Genomic DNA, 14,615 nt, shown 5'->3' with positions numbered 1-14,615 from the left:
CCACACAAGGATGGGGCTCGGAGCCTTCCGGCCCCTTCCAGTGCTGCTGTCCAAGAGTTTCACGGGGGACAGGAGCCCCCGGTAGGGAGGCCAGGTGACGGCTGCGGCCGGAAACCCAGCAGGAGGTCAGGTCTCCCTCGGCGTTCAACCACCCACTGACTGGCCACAGGCTCAGGGCCAGAGCTGGAGTGCTCCCTGCCGAAGTCCCATCTGGCCTGCACTCATGACTACGCTGGCTCTGGACCAGAGAGACACTGGCAAACGTGGCTGGGTGGACTCCAGGGGACTCAGGGTGGGGGAGGGGAGCTCATTCCCTTGACAACTGTCCAGGCTGATTATGTCCAAGTGCCAAGGAGGCAGAGAACGGAGAGGCCCCAGTTCCAGAAGGGCCCGGGAACGAATCCCCGAGTGCGAAAGCCCAGAAGGGTAGGACCTCAAAAGCAACCCATTCATTCATTCGCTCAACAAACTCTGAGTGTTTACTACGTTGCCAGACATGGGGCCGGACGCTGGGAAGACTCCTGCGAAGGAGACAAATGTGTTCCTCCTCCCGCCACCCTGCCCAAAGGAGGGGCTGCCGTTGGCTGGGGGACCCCCTCTTGGGGGTGTAGGGGAGGTAAATGGACACACTTTGGGTCTCCCTTCTCCCAGAGAGTGCTATTCCTGGCACCCCAGCTGACCACAGGCCTTGGGCTTCCGGGGGCTTCCCTAGGAACAGTGGGGCCAGTCTCCCTCTCTTCCACACTGGCCCCGGCCCAAAGCACACACTCACAGGGGCTCCAGGGGCTACCTGTTGGGCTGGGGACCTGAACTTTTCCAAGGGAGATAAGCTGCCCCAGACGGAGGCCACATGAGGATCCCTGCCCCCACCCCTCGGCCCTGGCTTCCCTCACAGCTCTGGAGCAGGCTCCCGGGCTGGTGTCCCAGTGTTAGCCTGAGAACAGGCTTCCATGTTCCCTCCTGAGGCACAGAGCCCTGAGCATCCAGTAAAGAAAGGAAATAAGCAGGCAGGGCCAGTCAGCAGGACCAAAGTCTACCACCCCACCTCACTTGGCCAGCCAAGTCAGCTCTAGGATGAACCCAGGAGTCTGACCCCGCAGTAGGGGCAGAGGGAAGCACAAACCTTGGTCAGACAAAGCTGGCCTACAGTCCTGGCGCTGTCATTTATTAGCTGTGTGGCTTTGAGCAAGTCACTTTGCCTCTCTGAGCACCAGCTTCCTCATCTGTAACATGGAAGTAGCATGACCTGGTTTCCCTTCCCTAAAGCATCTGTGACATCGCAGAGGCCAAAGACCCCGTTGCCCTGGCCAGCTGCCAATCTTATTTCTCCTGGCAGGAGGGGGTCTATTCCATCTACCGGCAGTAGGGAAATTTAAAAATGCAAAATCCGTAATTGATTAAAAAAAAAACAACAACAATCCCTGAATGCCCCAGAAGGGGGCGGTGCTGTTCTGGGTTTGGCTCTGGAGGGCCAAGGCTTCTTGCGCCCCCTGCTGGCTGCTCTAGGTTCTCATCCCATCATAGACAGTAACCAGAATCCTTAGAGACAGGGGACTGGTGGTCTCTCCAGGCAGCCATGAGAAAGGAGACCAGCCCAAAACATAGGGGAGCACAAGTGCAGGATCCGGCCTCAGCCCTTGGTCTGCCCTGCCCCATTCCCTTCCCTTCCGCTGGGCATCACCCTTTGCTCCCCAAAGCCCCAGCGGGGCCGGCAAAGCGGAGCTCTGCCCCCACCCCCTATGCCTGTCCACCTGTCTGCCTGTTTCTGCCAGGACAATTCTCCTGGAGGCCACCTTCCCAAGGTGCCCCTGCACTCACCCTGTGGCTCTCCAACCCAGCAGCGTCTTCCCTGACCTTCCTCTGCCCTCTGACCCTCACATGTATCTTGGAAGCTCAGGGACGAAACATCCTCGAAAGAAGGATTCTAGGCTCCGTTCCTGTTTGGCCTGGAAACACAGCCCATCGCTTCTGAAGGGCATCTGCCATCCCAGGAGCACTTGCTTATGCTGCCTGTTCTTCCCCCAAGGCGCGAGGGAGGGAGATGGCTGCTTACGTGCTGGATCAGCGTCTCCACGATCTTATAGCGGTCCGGCATGTGGGTCACCATGTCCGCCATGTTGTCCTCAGACGTCCTCACCAGCGTTGGCCCGAAGACCAGGGCCAGGTTCCTGGGCTCCATCTGGGCAGGGGAGGAGAGCAGGTCCACGTTCACACCCCCTGAGCTCTGACCTCCAGTCCCCCAGGCATCCCTCCCGGGGGGCCCCTCACTCCCAAGGCCCAAACACATCCTGGGCTATGCCTGGCTTAGGGGACAGACTCCTCCTTGTTGGGCATGGAGATGCCTGGTAAGTAGAGCACAGGCCAGATTTCAGCCTTACTCATCCCTAGGCCTGGCAGCGAAGGGCAGTGCCCAACCTGTTCACCCACACTGTGCTAACAGTGAGAGATCCTGGAATAGGGGCCTGCTGGAGGTTCTAAGGGTATTTTAAAACTGGGAGAGTTCCTATAGCTCCATTGATTCTCCCTGCTACAGAACCAGAAGATATAGAGGCTTGATTATAAAGATGCAATGCGGGGCGCCTGGCTGGCTCAGTCTGTAGAGCGTGTGACTCATGATCCTGGGGTTGTGAGCTCGAGCCCCACGTTGGGTGTAGAGATTACTTAAAATAAAGTCTTTAAAAAAAAAAAAAGAAAAGGAAAATGCAATGCAAGGGATTCGAGCTAGATCCAAGGATTGATTTCCATCAGACACAGCGGGACTGTGGCTCTCTGCCTCTGGGAGACCCTCAGAAACTCAGGAGATGGCTCTCCCAGGGAGAACCCCAGAGGGGTGGGGTGGGGACAAAATGACCTTTAAGGAGGAAGGCATGCCTAGAGGGCCTCGGGATTATTTGACCCGGAGGAGCTTCGAGTATGCTGAGAGGACCCTCTATGCTTCCTTCCCCCACATTTCACGCCAGCGTCCCCCCACCTTGTTTTTCTCCGAGTGGTCAGCAATGGTCTTCAGATGCCCCACGAGGAATTTGAGTGTTTCATAGTAGTGTCCTGGGAGATCCCGGATCTGGGTGAGAGCAAGAAGGGGCATGGGGCTGTGAGGGCCTCCCCACCTTCCCATCATACACCCCACAGGGGTTCCCACTGCCGTATCCTGGGGGTCTGGAAACCACCCTCTAACCACCCCTGTTGGAGAGATGGAGAAACTGAGGCCCGGAGAGGAGAAGGGCCTCTCCAAGGTCACAGAAGGAACTGGCGGCACTGGACTCCAGGCCTCCCAGGGCAGTGGTGCTCCCCCAGCCTAGTCTGCCCTTTGCCTAAGGGTGTCCCTGCCCCCTTACCAGCTTCCGGAGCCTCTTCAGCCGCTCCCTTGAGTCTTCGATGCGATTGGCCTCGATGAAGTCATTGTATTTGTCTAGAACACAGTGAAGACTCTTTAGAGAGGCGGGAGGCAGTCCCTTTTCCCACTCTCAGGGGGTGCTGCTGCCAAGCTGAGGAGGCCCAGACTGTTTCAGTTCGGGGGGAGCTCCGTGGCCTCATGTCCATGTGACCGAATCCACAACAGCGACACTCAGGCGTGCACCTGACCTGGGATAGCCCAGGTGTGTGTGTTTGGGAAGAAATAAGACCCGAGCTGCATGTTGATACTGGAAGAGGGGTCCTTGCCCCAGCGTCCGGGACAAGGACACCACAAGGTCAGAAGAGAAGGTTACCTAGAAAGAAGGAGGGCCCTTTCAGCCTCCAGATGCCCACCCCGCCTGGGTCAAGATGTCCCCAGAAGAAGCCCAAGGGGAGCTTTAAAAAAATGGAACATGGTAAGTTTATTCTAAAATCCATCTAATAAGTAAATGCATAAGGATAGCTGAGGATATCTTGTAAAGGAAAAATGATGAGGGGGGACGTGCCCTCTGAGATACTGAAACGTATTTAAAACCCAGCACTGCCAGAGCCATGTGGGACTCACAGGGAGAGCTGACCAAGGATGAGGACACAGAGAGGAGGAGAAGAGTCCTCATGGATGTTTACTACGTGACAAAAGCAGTATTTCAAATCAGGTAGCAACAAACGTCCCTAGGACAATGAGTTATCTTGTTGGAGGAACAAAAATCGACTTCCAGCTAACATAGTATGCAAACAAATTTAACTGCACTCAGAGCCAAATGTAAAAGTCATGAAAATATCGAGAAAAAACAAGAAAATGTCTCCACAATTGTGAAGCCTTCCTAAACATGAGATGTAGAATCTGTTAAAGACCAACAATTTTGACTACACTTAAAATAATTGTTTCCAGTTCCTTACAATGCAAAGTTTATAGGCAAATGGCAGACTAGGAGCAAACATCTGCAAAGCCTAACAAAGGGTTAATACAGAGCTTGTGTCCTACAAATCAGTACCAGAAAAAGACAACCCAACAGGAAAATGGGCACACGGTCTGAACAGGAAATGACAAGAAACAGAAAAGTCCAATAAACTAATGAAAAGATAGTGGATTTTCCTAGTAATGAAAGAAACAAAAATGAAAACAGTAATGAGATGACATTTCTCTTCCAATTAACAAAAATGTAAAATATTGATAACATCCAGGGTTGATGGGGGTGCATGGAGGCCAAATTCTTTCCTAAGCTGTTGGCAAAAGTGTGAAGTAGGGCTTTCTTCTCAGAGGGCAACTTGACATTAGCTTCCAAAAATGTCAATCAGGACTTTGACCTAGAAATCCTACGTCTAGGAATCTACCTCAAGGACAGTGATCCAGGCGTGCAGGGACACATTTCAGGAAAGTCTTTGCAACCATTTTTGTAAGAGCAAAAATCTGAACGCAATCTAAATATCCATCCCTAGGGGAGTGATTAGGCAAATTATAATCTATTCAGACTATGAACAACTATGTGGTTGATTTAAAAGAAGAATGAGGTAGAGGTCCTTGTACAGACACGAATGAATCGCAAAATTAGAAGCCTCCTTTTGTTTTGGTATTTTTTTAAAGGTTTTATTTATTTATTTGACAGAGAAAGATCACAAGTAAGCAGAGAGGCAGGCAGAGAGAGAGAGGGAAGCAGGCTGCCTGCCGAGCAGAGAGCCCAATGTGGGGCTCGATCCCAGGACCCTGAGATCATGACCTGAACCAAAGGCAGAGGCTTAACCCACTGAGCCACCCAGGGGCCCCTGAAGCCTCCTTTTGTTAAGGACAGCAGCCTATCAGGAACTTAAAATAAGCCACGGTGGGAAGATTTGTACTATGGTGACTGAAAAAACACTAAGAATCAAGGCTTTTTCCCCTGGAGAGCCAGGTGTTCCACATTTGTCAACGCACCAGCGAACTCACCCAGCTCCCAACCCTATCCCTGCATGTATGTCTCCGTCGTGTGTGTAAGACAGTCTGGGAGGAAACTCGCAGACCTGACAGACCAGCAAACGGTCGAGAGCCTGGGCTCTGGAGTGTGCCTGGGGCCGGATGCTGGCTCTGACATGTACAACCTGTGTGATCTTGGGCAAATCTCTTCCTCTTTGTTTCCTCATCTGTCCAGTGGAGATAATGGTACCTGGTGTTGTTGTTGGAGGGAGCTGGGCTTGGCACGCAGCCAGTCCTCAGAAAGTGCTAGGATAACCTCTGGGGACAGGGACCTTGGCACTTTCGTTACTTGTATCTATACCAAGACTGCGACAAGCATGTGTTTCTCTTGCATGAAAACAAAAACCCAAAGAGTGAAACCAACAAATCCAACTGAAAAAGTTACTGGAGTGCAGCACGGATAGGCATCCCTCCTCCTTCCATCCTCCACCACCACCTGCTACTCACCGTCGGTGAAAAGAGGCTCGGGCAGCTTCCGGAAGAAGGACTTGAGCAGGCTGCTGATCACATTGAGGTCTTGCCAGCGCTGGGGAGAGGGCAAAGACGTCATGCCCCGGGCAGGCCCAGTGGGGCGCCCATGCCTCCATGCAAGTCCAGCCCCAGAGTCCAGCCCAGCCCAGCCCAGCCCAGGCCATCCCTGGGGTACACTTGCAGCTCCGCCCAGACCAGAGATCTCGGACTAAGAAGACTCATCGGGGGTGGTGGCAGAACCGCCCCCAGCTGGGTCTTGGCCCCCTGACAGACCAGCCCAGCCCCTCCCTGCTCCAGCAAGCCCAGGAGGCTCGAACATTTGCCTACCCGTAGAAGGTATCAGCTACCTTCTTTGGTGCCACTACTGCGGGACAGAAATGAGCAAAACCTCCTTGGTGATTAGACCTCTTTGGGCCTACTAGCATACCCTCCTGCCTCCCAGGGCTTCCCATTTAGCAGAAAGTCATCCTTGAACACCCCACCACCTTATCCATGACATAGCAGTTGCTTTCGCCTGGCACCTTCCTGTCTCGGGCCTTTTGTACTTGACGATTCCTTCCACTAGAACTTTCCTCCCCTGCCCTCACAGGCCTGGCTCCTCACCCTGTCCAAATGTCACCGCCTCTGGAAGGCCTTCCCTGACAGTGCCAGCTAACACAGCCACCACTGCCACCACCCTGTCACCTGTGCAGCAGCCCTTTGTTTTCTCCATGGCACTTGCTACACTTTGTCACTGCTGTATGCATTCGTCTCTTTGTCCCTGCCTATCTGCCTGGTGGGACTGCAGCGTCGTAAGGAGCAGGGATCCTGTCTGTCCCATCCCCCACTGTGTTCCTGCCACGTGGTGAGCTCAATCAGCCCAGCACTTTAATGGTCTACGATGGTAGTTCTCCCCAGCAGCAGAAATCACGCCCCCAGGGACATTTGGTGATACTCTAGAATCACTTTGGTTTCCGCGAGTGGGGGAAGGGGGTTGCCACTGGTATCCAGTTGATAGAGTCCGGGGTGCTCTTAAACTTTCTGTGATGCCCAGGACAACGTCCCGTGACCAAGAACTATTCTGCCGGAAGTGTCAAGATTGAGAAGCCCTGTTCTAAAGAAATAGGTTGTCAAATGCAAGAATGAAAGAAGCATGGCTGGGTCTTTGGGGCTTTGACCACCAGGGGGCACCACCGCCCCGCGTAAGTCAAGGGTACCAGCCTTGCCAGTAACTGCTCAGATAACTTGGGCCCAGAAAACAAGATAAGGCTCTCCACAAAGACACCCAGCTCCACAATATGCACGCTCTGTACAATGGGTCCACAGCTTAATGCCACACCATCCCACAAACAGTACTTCCCCTCAGGCTCAGGAGGAGTTACAGGTATCCTGACCACAACACTTAACCTCCAGGGCACCTGGGTGGCTCAGTTGTTAAGCATCTGCCTTCAGCTCAGGTCATGATTCCAGGGTCCTAGGATTGAGCCCCACATCGGGCTCCTTGCTCAGGGGGGAGTCTGTTTCTCTCTCAACCCCTCTCCTCTGTTCATACCTTCTCTTTCTCTCTCTCTCTCTCTAATAAATAAGGTCTTTTTAAAAAATTAAAAAACAAAAAACAAAATCAAACACTTAACTTTCAGCGGTCTGACAACAAAGGACAAGACCAATGTCTGAGACAAAACCACCCACCCAACACACTCTGGCCCCTGACTTGGGCCGGCTGCCCCCCAACTCTGGCCATGCCTCTCCCCGGCTAAGGCCCAGCAAACGTGCTTCAGTGCATACCCGCCCCTACCCAGTGCGGCTTCTGCCCACCTGCCCTGTCACCTTCTGGCCCTAAGGTAGGGCTCTTCTCATCCCCCAGCCGCCAAACCCATGGCTTCTGGACCCCTCCCATGTGCATGTATCCGCCCCTCAGCCCCGCCCTCACTGGCACCCTCTCCTTTGAACCATGCAGAGCCTCGCCTACTACTGCCCACCTCTGCCCACCCAGCAGCTCCCTCCATCGTCCGGCTCTGTACTCCAACTACACCCATTCTCCAGCCAACTCTTGGCCATCACCCCAAATCTGGGGGGCCCCACCCTGACTCATCCTCCTTCTCTGGCCCTACTTCCCAGTTTCTGCCAGAGACATACCATCAGCCCCCAGCTCGAATGTTGGCTCTTCCCTGCGCCCCTTTCCTCCCTCCCACATGGCCAACTCCTAGAGCTGCTCCCATCTTCCTATTCCCCTGGGACCACTGTGTCCTCCTGGCCCCTGGCACTTCACACATATCAACAATTTCTCCTGTAGATGCCCTGCTCTGGGCCTCCCTCATTCATATCCATCAGGCATAAGCTAGAGCAGACCCCACTTTTGGCTCCCTATTGTCCACCGAATCAAGGTCAAAGGATTCACTGGAGCCATCAAAAGCCCTCTGCCTCCTGCCCTGCGCCTCACCCTCCCCACTGCCAAGTCCAGGAAGGAGGAAGGAGGCAGGTCCATTCTCTCCCGACACCCAGGCCCTTCTCTGGGGTTTTGGAAAATGTCATCATTCCCAGCCAGGATGGCCTTCTGGTCCACCTGTCCCCTTCACATTCATCCTTTAAAGATTCCAACACTCAAGTTTCCTGCCTGCTCCAGCCCTCAGCGTCTTTTCCTTCCTCATCACACAATCTGGTCCCTGGTGAGATCAGCCTTTTCTCTTGCCTCCTATCCCACATGGCATGGCTCCCCATTTCCTCCCCAAGGGCAGGAAGACTGTCAGGTGTCACAAAAAGCTTCATGATATAGGACTCATGGGACTTCACTGTGGTCTTCCCAAACATCTATCTCAGCAGAGCCCCTTTTGTCAAACATGAAAACCCAATATGAAAATAACGGACATTAAAAAAACAGAATAAGCAGATTACTCTAGTTCAAGCCAGGATGGGAGCTCCTGACCTGCTCCCTGCCCCCCACAGCTCCTCTGGGGAACACAGTTTGAGAAACACTGGCCCTGCTGCAAACACTTTTGTTACTTTTCTTGTTCACACTGAAATACATTTCTGGCTTTTTTCCAGCTTCACTGAACTGTAACTGACATGTAACTTACAGGGAGCCCTTAAGTCAGGCTGAAAGATTCATTCCCCTGCTGCCTCTGTCTCCCCTGACCAGCCCTCCACCTCCCCAAAGTGCTGGCTGCTCCACAAAATACCACAGGCTCCCCCTCTCCACCAGGGGTCTGCAAACTGCAGCTCAGGGCTCCAGTCCAGCTCACGGCCTGGTTTGTATGGCCCTGAAGCTAAGAAGGGCTTTTCCATGTTTAAAGGGCTGTGAACAAAGAGGAGGAGGAGGAGGAGGAGGAAGAGACCAAGTGGTAACCAACACCTAGGTTTGCCACCTGGCCCTTTGCAGAGAACGGGAGTTGGCTGTTGGCGACCCCTCAGAGCCCACGCCTTTGCCCCAGCCATTCCCCTAGCCTGGGATGGCCCTACCCGGCTTTCACTGGCATTCAGTGCACGCTATTCATCCTCAAAGTCCCAGAAAGGATTGCCCTCAAGGGCTTCCTGTCCATGACCTGGTCTATCTATCCAGCTTTGGCCAGGGTGATGCCCATCCCCAGGACTAGCTTGCCAGGGCAGGTCCCGCCTTGCCTGTCTCGGGGCCCTGGCCTACTGCCAGGCACATCGCAGGGTCTAACAAACACCAGAGAGACACACACACACACCGCCTTGCCCCCCTCCTCCGCTGTGCCCACCTCATCCTGCAGGTTGATGTCGCCAGGCCCACGGTTGAGCTGCTCCTGCAAACTGGACACCACCGCGTTGTTGCCGGGCACCCGGTAAATGCCCGTGGACTCCAGTCCCCGTGCCTCCACAATGCGACAGCATGCGGCCACAATCAGGGGGACCCGCTGGAGACACAGGCAGGGCAAGCATGTTAAGAAGGCCAAGGCAGGACTCCCCACCAGTGGGCTGGAAGAGGTGGGAAGGCCAAGGCGGGAGCAGAGCAAGGCCAGAGCTGCTGCTGGGAGCCCTGTGCAGGGTGGAGGAGTGGGGGGACATAGGCCCTCACAGCCTCCAGTCCTCTCCAGTCTGGGGGCTAAAAAGAACACCAGAGCCTCGCCGAGGTGTGCCAAGGAACCCCAGCTGCAGGACTGGGGATTCTGGGCTCTGCCTTAGCTCTGCTGTCTCTTCCCTGGGCGCCTCCCCAGCCCTCCAACCACTGTGTCTGCAAGAAGGAGAGCTAGTTCGTACCTCGCTCAGCCCTGGCCCTAGGTACCCTGGGCTCCCCCATTCACTGCTCACTCTAGAGTGCGGTGGGGACTCACCTGGTTCTCTATGGCCGGCTGGCACTCCTCTAGCCGGACCCCAAATGCCCTAGGGGCTGCCTTCTTGTTCTTCTTGATGATGTTGATGCCCCAGGGGGTTTTGGGAGGGGCGGCACTGTCATCTGGGGTGGGGGAAGGCAGACAAAGCCAGGGTGAGCTGGGGGGCCTGGGGAGGGGCAGAAACCACACATGGTCACACACACTCACCCATGTTTGGACATAGGGGGGCTCCATCAGAGAAGCAACTGGAATGCTGAGGACTGATGGGAAATTATATCCTGAGAGAAAGCCTAAGAGATGAGGGTGTGTTTTCCTGAGGACACAGGCCTCAGAGTACTGTAAGGATTTCTATGTGGTCTCGAGGGTTTAAACAACAGGGTAGGAGCTATAGATTCTGGTACAGCCAAAGAAAGAACTTCCTCACAGCCTAGAGTGTATAAAGATGGAAAAGGCTGCCTCCAGAGAAAATAGGCCTCCTGATCCTGAAGGGACACAAGCAGACACCTGGAGGCTACCCAGCTGGGATGTCATGGAAGGAAATCAGGTTCCAGGCCCCTCCAGCCCTGAGACTCTGAAAGCCCCCCCAGACCCTCCCAGGCACATACCCACAGGCACGCACATAGCCCAACACACACACATACACACACACACAAGCCCACAGCTCCCACGCACACACAGGGCTGACCCCCACCGTCCCACATGCACGCACGCACACACATCACACCCTCAGCAGCCACCTTCCTACCCTTGCTCCCTGCAGGCTGGTCCTGAGTCCTGAGGCCACGTGCAGTACTCTGTTTGAGGAACTCAGACTTGAGGCCCCCCAGGCCACGAGAGATTTTGGGGGAGGAATCAGCTTTGGGCCCAGAGCTATGGCTGTGTAGGAAAAGGGGGAGAGGAGAAGTCTTCATCTGGGGTGCCCTGACATGCCACATGCCCTGGCCTCCTGCTGCTCCAGACCCCCTCCCCAGCCCTGAAGCAATGGCCTCCAGGCCCCCAGCATCTTGTGTGCCCCCAGCAAAGGGTGACTCGAGGGCTGCCCTCGGGCCTAGCGGTAGGCCAGGAGGATGGCCTCTGTCCCGAGTGCCCCTGCCCCCAGCCAGGACTGTCTAGGAAAGCCGGGCCTCACCTTACTTTGCGATAATCATTAAGCTTCTTGCTGATCAGAGCTTGGTTGGCACAGCCGGGGTCCTGGAGGAGAGCAAAGAAAAAGTAGACCCCATCAGTGTCCACAGCCGGCCTTCTCTGGTCTCATCCCTGGCCCCGGCCTCCACTTCGCCTCCCCTCTCTCCTCCACCTGCCAGCTGGAGGGCTCACACCCTAGAGCGAGAAAGAGTGGGGCTGGACTCCCGAGCACCCCCTCACCAGCTGCGTGACCTAAAGTAACCCACTAGCCTCTCTGAGCCTCAGTCTCTTCCATAGCAGCAGAGGAGATAATAGGGCAACCTCAGGGCTGGGGTACAGAATTATGCAGGTGGCGCTGATAGCATTCCTGGCAAGGCACAGAGAAGGTGCCCCATGACAGCAGCTACTGCAATAAGGAAGGTCATTTGGGACCCCTTGACTAGGCCCTGCTGCGGGACAGGCCGGCCAGGCTCCCCCAGAGCAGGGGCCATAAGTTCCAAGGACTTGCCTCCCTACAGTGAGGAAAGGTAATGTTCTGAGGAGAGCAGAGCCTGGTTCAGCAAGAAGATGGGTCTCCCCTCAGGGAGAGCAGGTCTGTGGCCCAGGGGCTCTGTACTAGGGCCTCTCTCCCCATGGCCCGAGCAGGAGCACACATGGCCCAGGGCCCAGGCCCTCCATCCTCAGGCAATGAGCAGCCCGAGCTCAGGCCCCCCATGTCACTTTGTGCCAGTGTTCTGGGGCACCAGGGTGTGGGCACCTAGCCAAGGGGGCAAGGGGGCGCCGACACCCCAGCCCAGGCTCCTAGTGTGTGGCCACAGCTGCCCAGGAGGGGGTGCCATTTTAAAATTACCCTGAAATGCAGGCCAAAGCCCTTTGGCTCAACCAGTGCAGCCTGCTGCCAAAGGCCAATCCCCTTGGCCTCCTCCCAAGGTCAATGTGTTCATGCCCTGCTGACAGGCTAGCCCTGTCAGCCGTGCCAGCCGCTGGCCCAGGGGCACCTCCTTCTGTAATATCCTCCAGAAGAAACCCCTGCCTCCTGAACCCCCACCAGAGGTTGGCCTGGAGCTGACCTCTCTGTGCCAGAGCCCGCCCAAGGCAGTAATAATAATTAATAATGATAATAATAATAATAATAATAATTAGTGTCATTCCTCCAGTTATTATGGTTCCTGCCAGCCAGGGAACCCGGAGGATGCCAGGTGCTCTGGGAGCCGCTGTCTGCATGTTCTGTTCACACCGAAGCCTGGGGGGTGGAGCTGCAAGGTGTGCTCCTGTTAGCCCACTTCATGGATGAGGGAACTGAGGCTCAGAGAGCTTAATGAGGTACACTGGCAGGTGAGGGGCGGCCCTGGGCGCCCCCCCCCCTTCTTGCCAACCCTGGCCTAGGATGGGCAGCCGGGCCCTCACCTCGCCCTCGGCCCTGCTGTTCTCTCGGATCGCTCTGATCCAGCCCAGCATGTCATCCCGGTCCTCAGCCTGAAAGAGATATTCACAGAAGTCAGCGGTGGTCAGCCGGAACACGTGCCTCCTCTTGGTCTCGCTGTAGGAGATGTCCACCAGGCAGGAGCCGATGCAGACGGGCGCCGCCTCGTCCTCACCTGCGACGGCCGCCGCCGCCCCTGCCGCCGCCGGCCCGGGCTCCCGCCGCTCCTTGCTCAGCGAGAGGGAGCGCGCCCGCAGCGCGGCGTACACCCGCTTCCACTGGCGCAGGCCGCCGCCCGCTTTCTGCAGGGAGAGACAGGGAGAGGGGAAGGGGGAGAGACGGGAGGGGGGAGGGTGTGAGAGGCCCGGCCAGCCCGCCCCGCCCCCACAGCCAGAGGAAGAGGGGCCAGAAGAGGGGCCCAGAGGAGAGCTGCCGGCAGCCACAGAGGTGGTGTCCCAGCCCCCGGCACACCCCCCTCCTGCCCAGCCCCTTCCCTGCCTGGACAGACCCACCCATCATTTTCGGTGCAACCCCCACCTCCAGAGGGTCCTCAACCTTCCTTTCAATACTAGCATCTTTCAATAGTAGCATCAGGGGCATCAGACCCCCCATAGTGCCCCACAGAAGCCGGCAGCCCTGCGGGGCCCACCTTATGGAAAATCCTTGTAAACCTTTCCTAGTCCACGCACTGCCCCTGCACAGCCAAACAGGTCAAGAATCATCCACGGACACCTGCTCTCCCTGCTCTTCCGCCTCTGGCTCAAGGCTCTACTCAGTATCCTGGCCGCCTGGGCCCCCCCTGTTGCTAAAGCCAGTGGCAGCTTCTCTGTCCTCCCCGGCCCTTCCCTTAACCCCTCTGAGACATGTGGCCTGGCCTGCCGCTCCTTCCTTCTCTAAACCCTCTCTTGTCATCTGGGACCCCATCAGTGCCCACTGCCAGCCAGCTCAGGTCTCATCCCCGACCCCTGCCTCTGCTTCACCCAGGGTCCCAGTGTTTCCTCCCAATTCCAATGGCTCCTTCTCCGTCTCCTCCACTGGTTTCCTTCCCCCCAACATCCTCTTGCCAACGGTTCTTGACAGGGGCAAATGGTGCCCAGGGGACATCTGTCTGGAGACATTTTCAGTTTTCACACCCAGGGAAGTCCATATGGCATCCAGTGGGGAGAGGCCAAGGATGCTGCTGATCACCCCCCCGATGTCCAAGACAGCCCCCCACAACTAAGAATCATCCGACCCCCATGTCACCAGAGTTGAGGCTGCCCTAAAAAAGGGGGGCTCCGGAACTTTCTCCTGGGTTCCCCTGTCTCTGCACGCCTTTCCCATGATATCACCCATGCCTGTGGCTTTAAATCCTGTCTGTCTGCTGACGGTGATTCCCAAATTCCCAAATGTATCCCTGGTCTGGCATCCCTCCTCCCCCGGCCACAGCCTTGCACCTCCCTGCTCAGTGTCCCCACTTGCTGTCCCCTAGGTGCTCTGCATACTACCTGCTCCCCATGGGCCACTTGCTTTTTGTCATCAAACTTACTCTCCACAGCACCCCTCCCCCAACTCTCCAGCTCAGAAACCTGAGAGTTACCCTTGACCCCTCCCTTTTCCTCACCCTTGACATCCAATCCATCAGAAGGGCACAGCTGTTCTGCTTCCGAAATACCACCTGTCTCCATCTTTCCTGCTACCTACACCACCTTGTCTACACCACCAACCCCTCTTACCTGCACAACTACACAAACCATCCTAGTCCCCACCCTCGCCTCCTATAATCCTCTCTCCAACCAACGTGGGGCTTGAACCCACGACCCTCGGACCAAGAGTTACACACTTGACCGCCTGAGCCAGACAGGCGCCCCTGCAGCTCTCATTTTTTTTTTTTTTTAAGATTTTATTTACTTATTTGAGAGAGAGAGAGAGAGAGAACATGAGAAGGGGGAGGGTTGGAGGGAGAAGCAGACTCCCCACTGAGCAGGGAGCCCGACACGGG

The 14,615-nt window shown here is 55.9% G+C and overlaps 1 protein-coding gene across 1 annotated transcript in view; it reads right to left on the bottom strand.

Annotated features, from left to right (window-relative positions):
• ARHGAP23 (Rho GTPase activating protein 23) overlaps positions 1–14,615 on the bottom strand; it is a gene marked incomplete at both ends in the record, with an annotated part of 68,407 nt that overhangs the window by 12,626 nt on the left and 41,166 nt on the right. The window contains 9 exons of the mRNA XM_080827487.1: positions 2,054–2,179; positions 2,972–3,061; positions 3,336–3,409; positions 5,792–5,870; positions 9,514–9,669; positions 10,087–10,208; positions 10,832–10,962; positions 11,216–11,277; positions 12,619–12,936. Coding sequence (XP_080683613.1) covers positions 2,054–2,179; positions 2,972–3,061; positions 3,336–3,409; positions 5,792–5,870; positions 9,514–9,669; positions 10,087–10,208; positions 10,832–10,962; positions 11,216–11,277; positions 12,619–12,936 — 1,158 coding nt within the window. The remainder of the gene's footprint in view (positions 1–2,053; positions 2,180–2,971; positions 3,062–3,335; positions 3,410–5,791; positions 5,871–9,513; positions 9,670–10,086; positions 10,209–10,831; positions 10,963–11,215; positions 11,278–12,618; positions 12,937–14,615) is intronic.

This window comes from Martes martes (genome assembly GCF_963455335.1).
Source record: "Martes martes genome assembly, chromosome: 16".
In the NCBI taxonomy this organism is placed as follows: Eukaryota; Metazoa; Chordata; class Mammalia; order Carnivora; family Mustelidae; genus Martes; species Martes martes.
The sequence above is the reverse complement of the archived record's forward strand: the minus strand, read 5'-3'. Positions and strand labels throughout refer to the sequence as shown.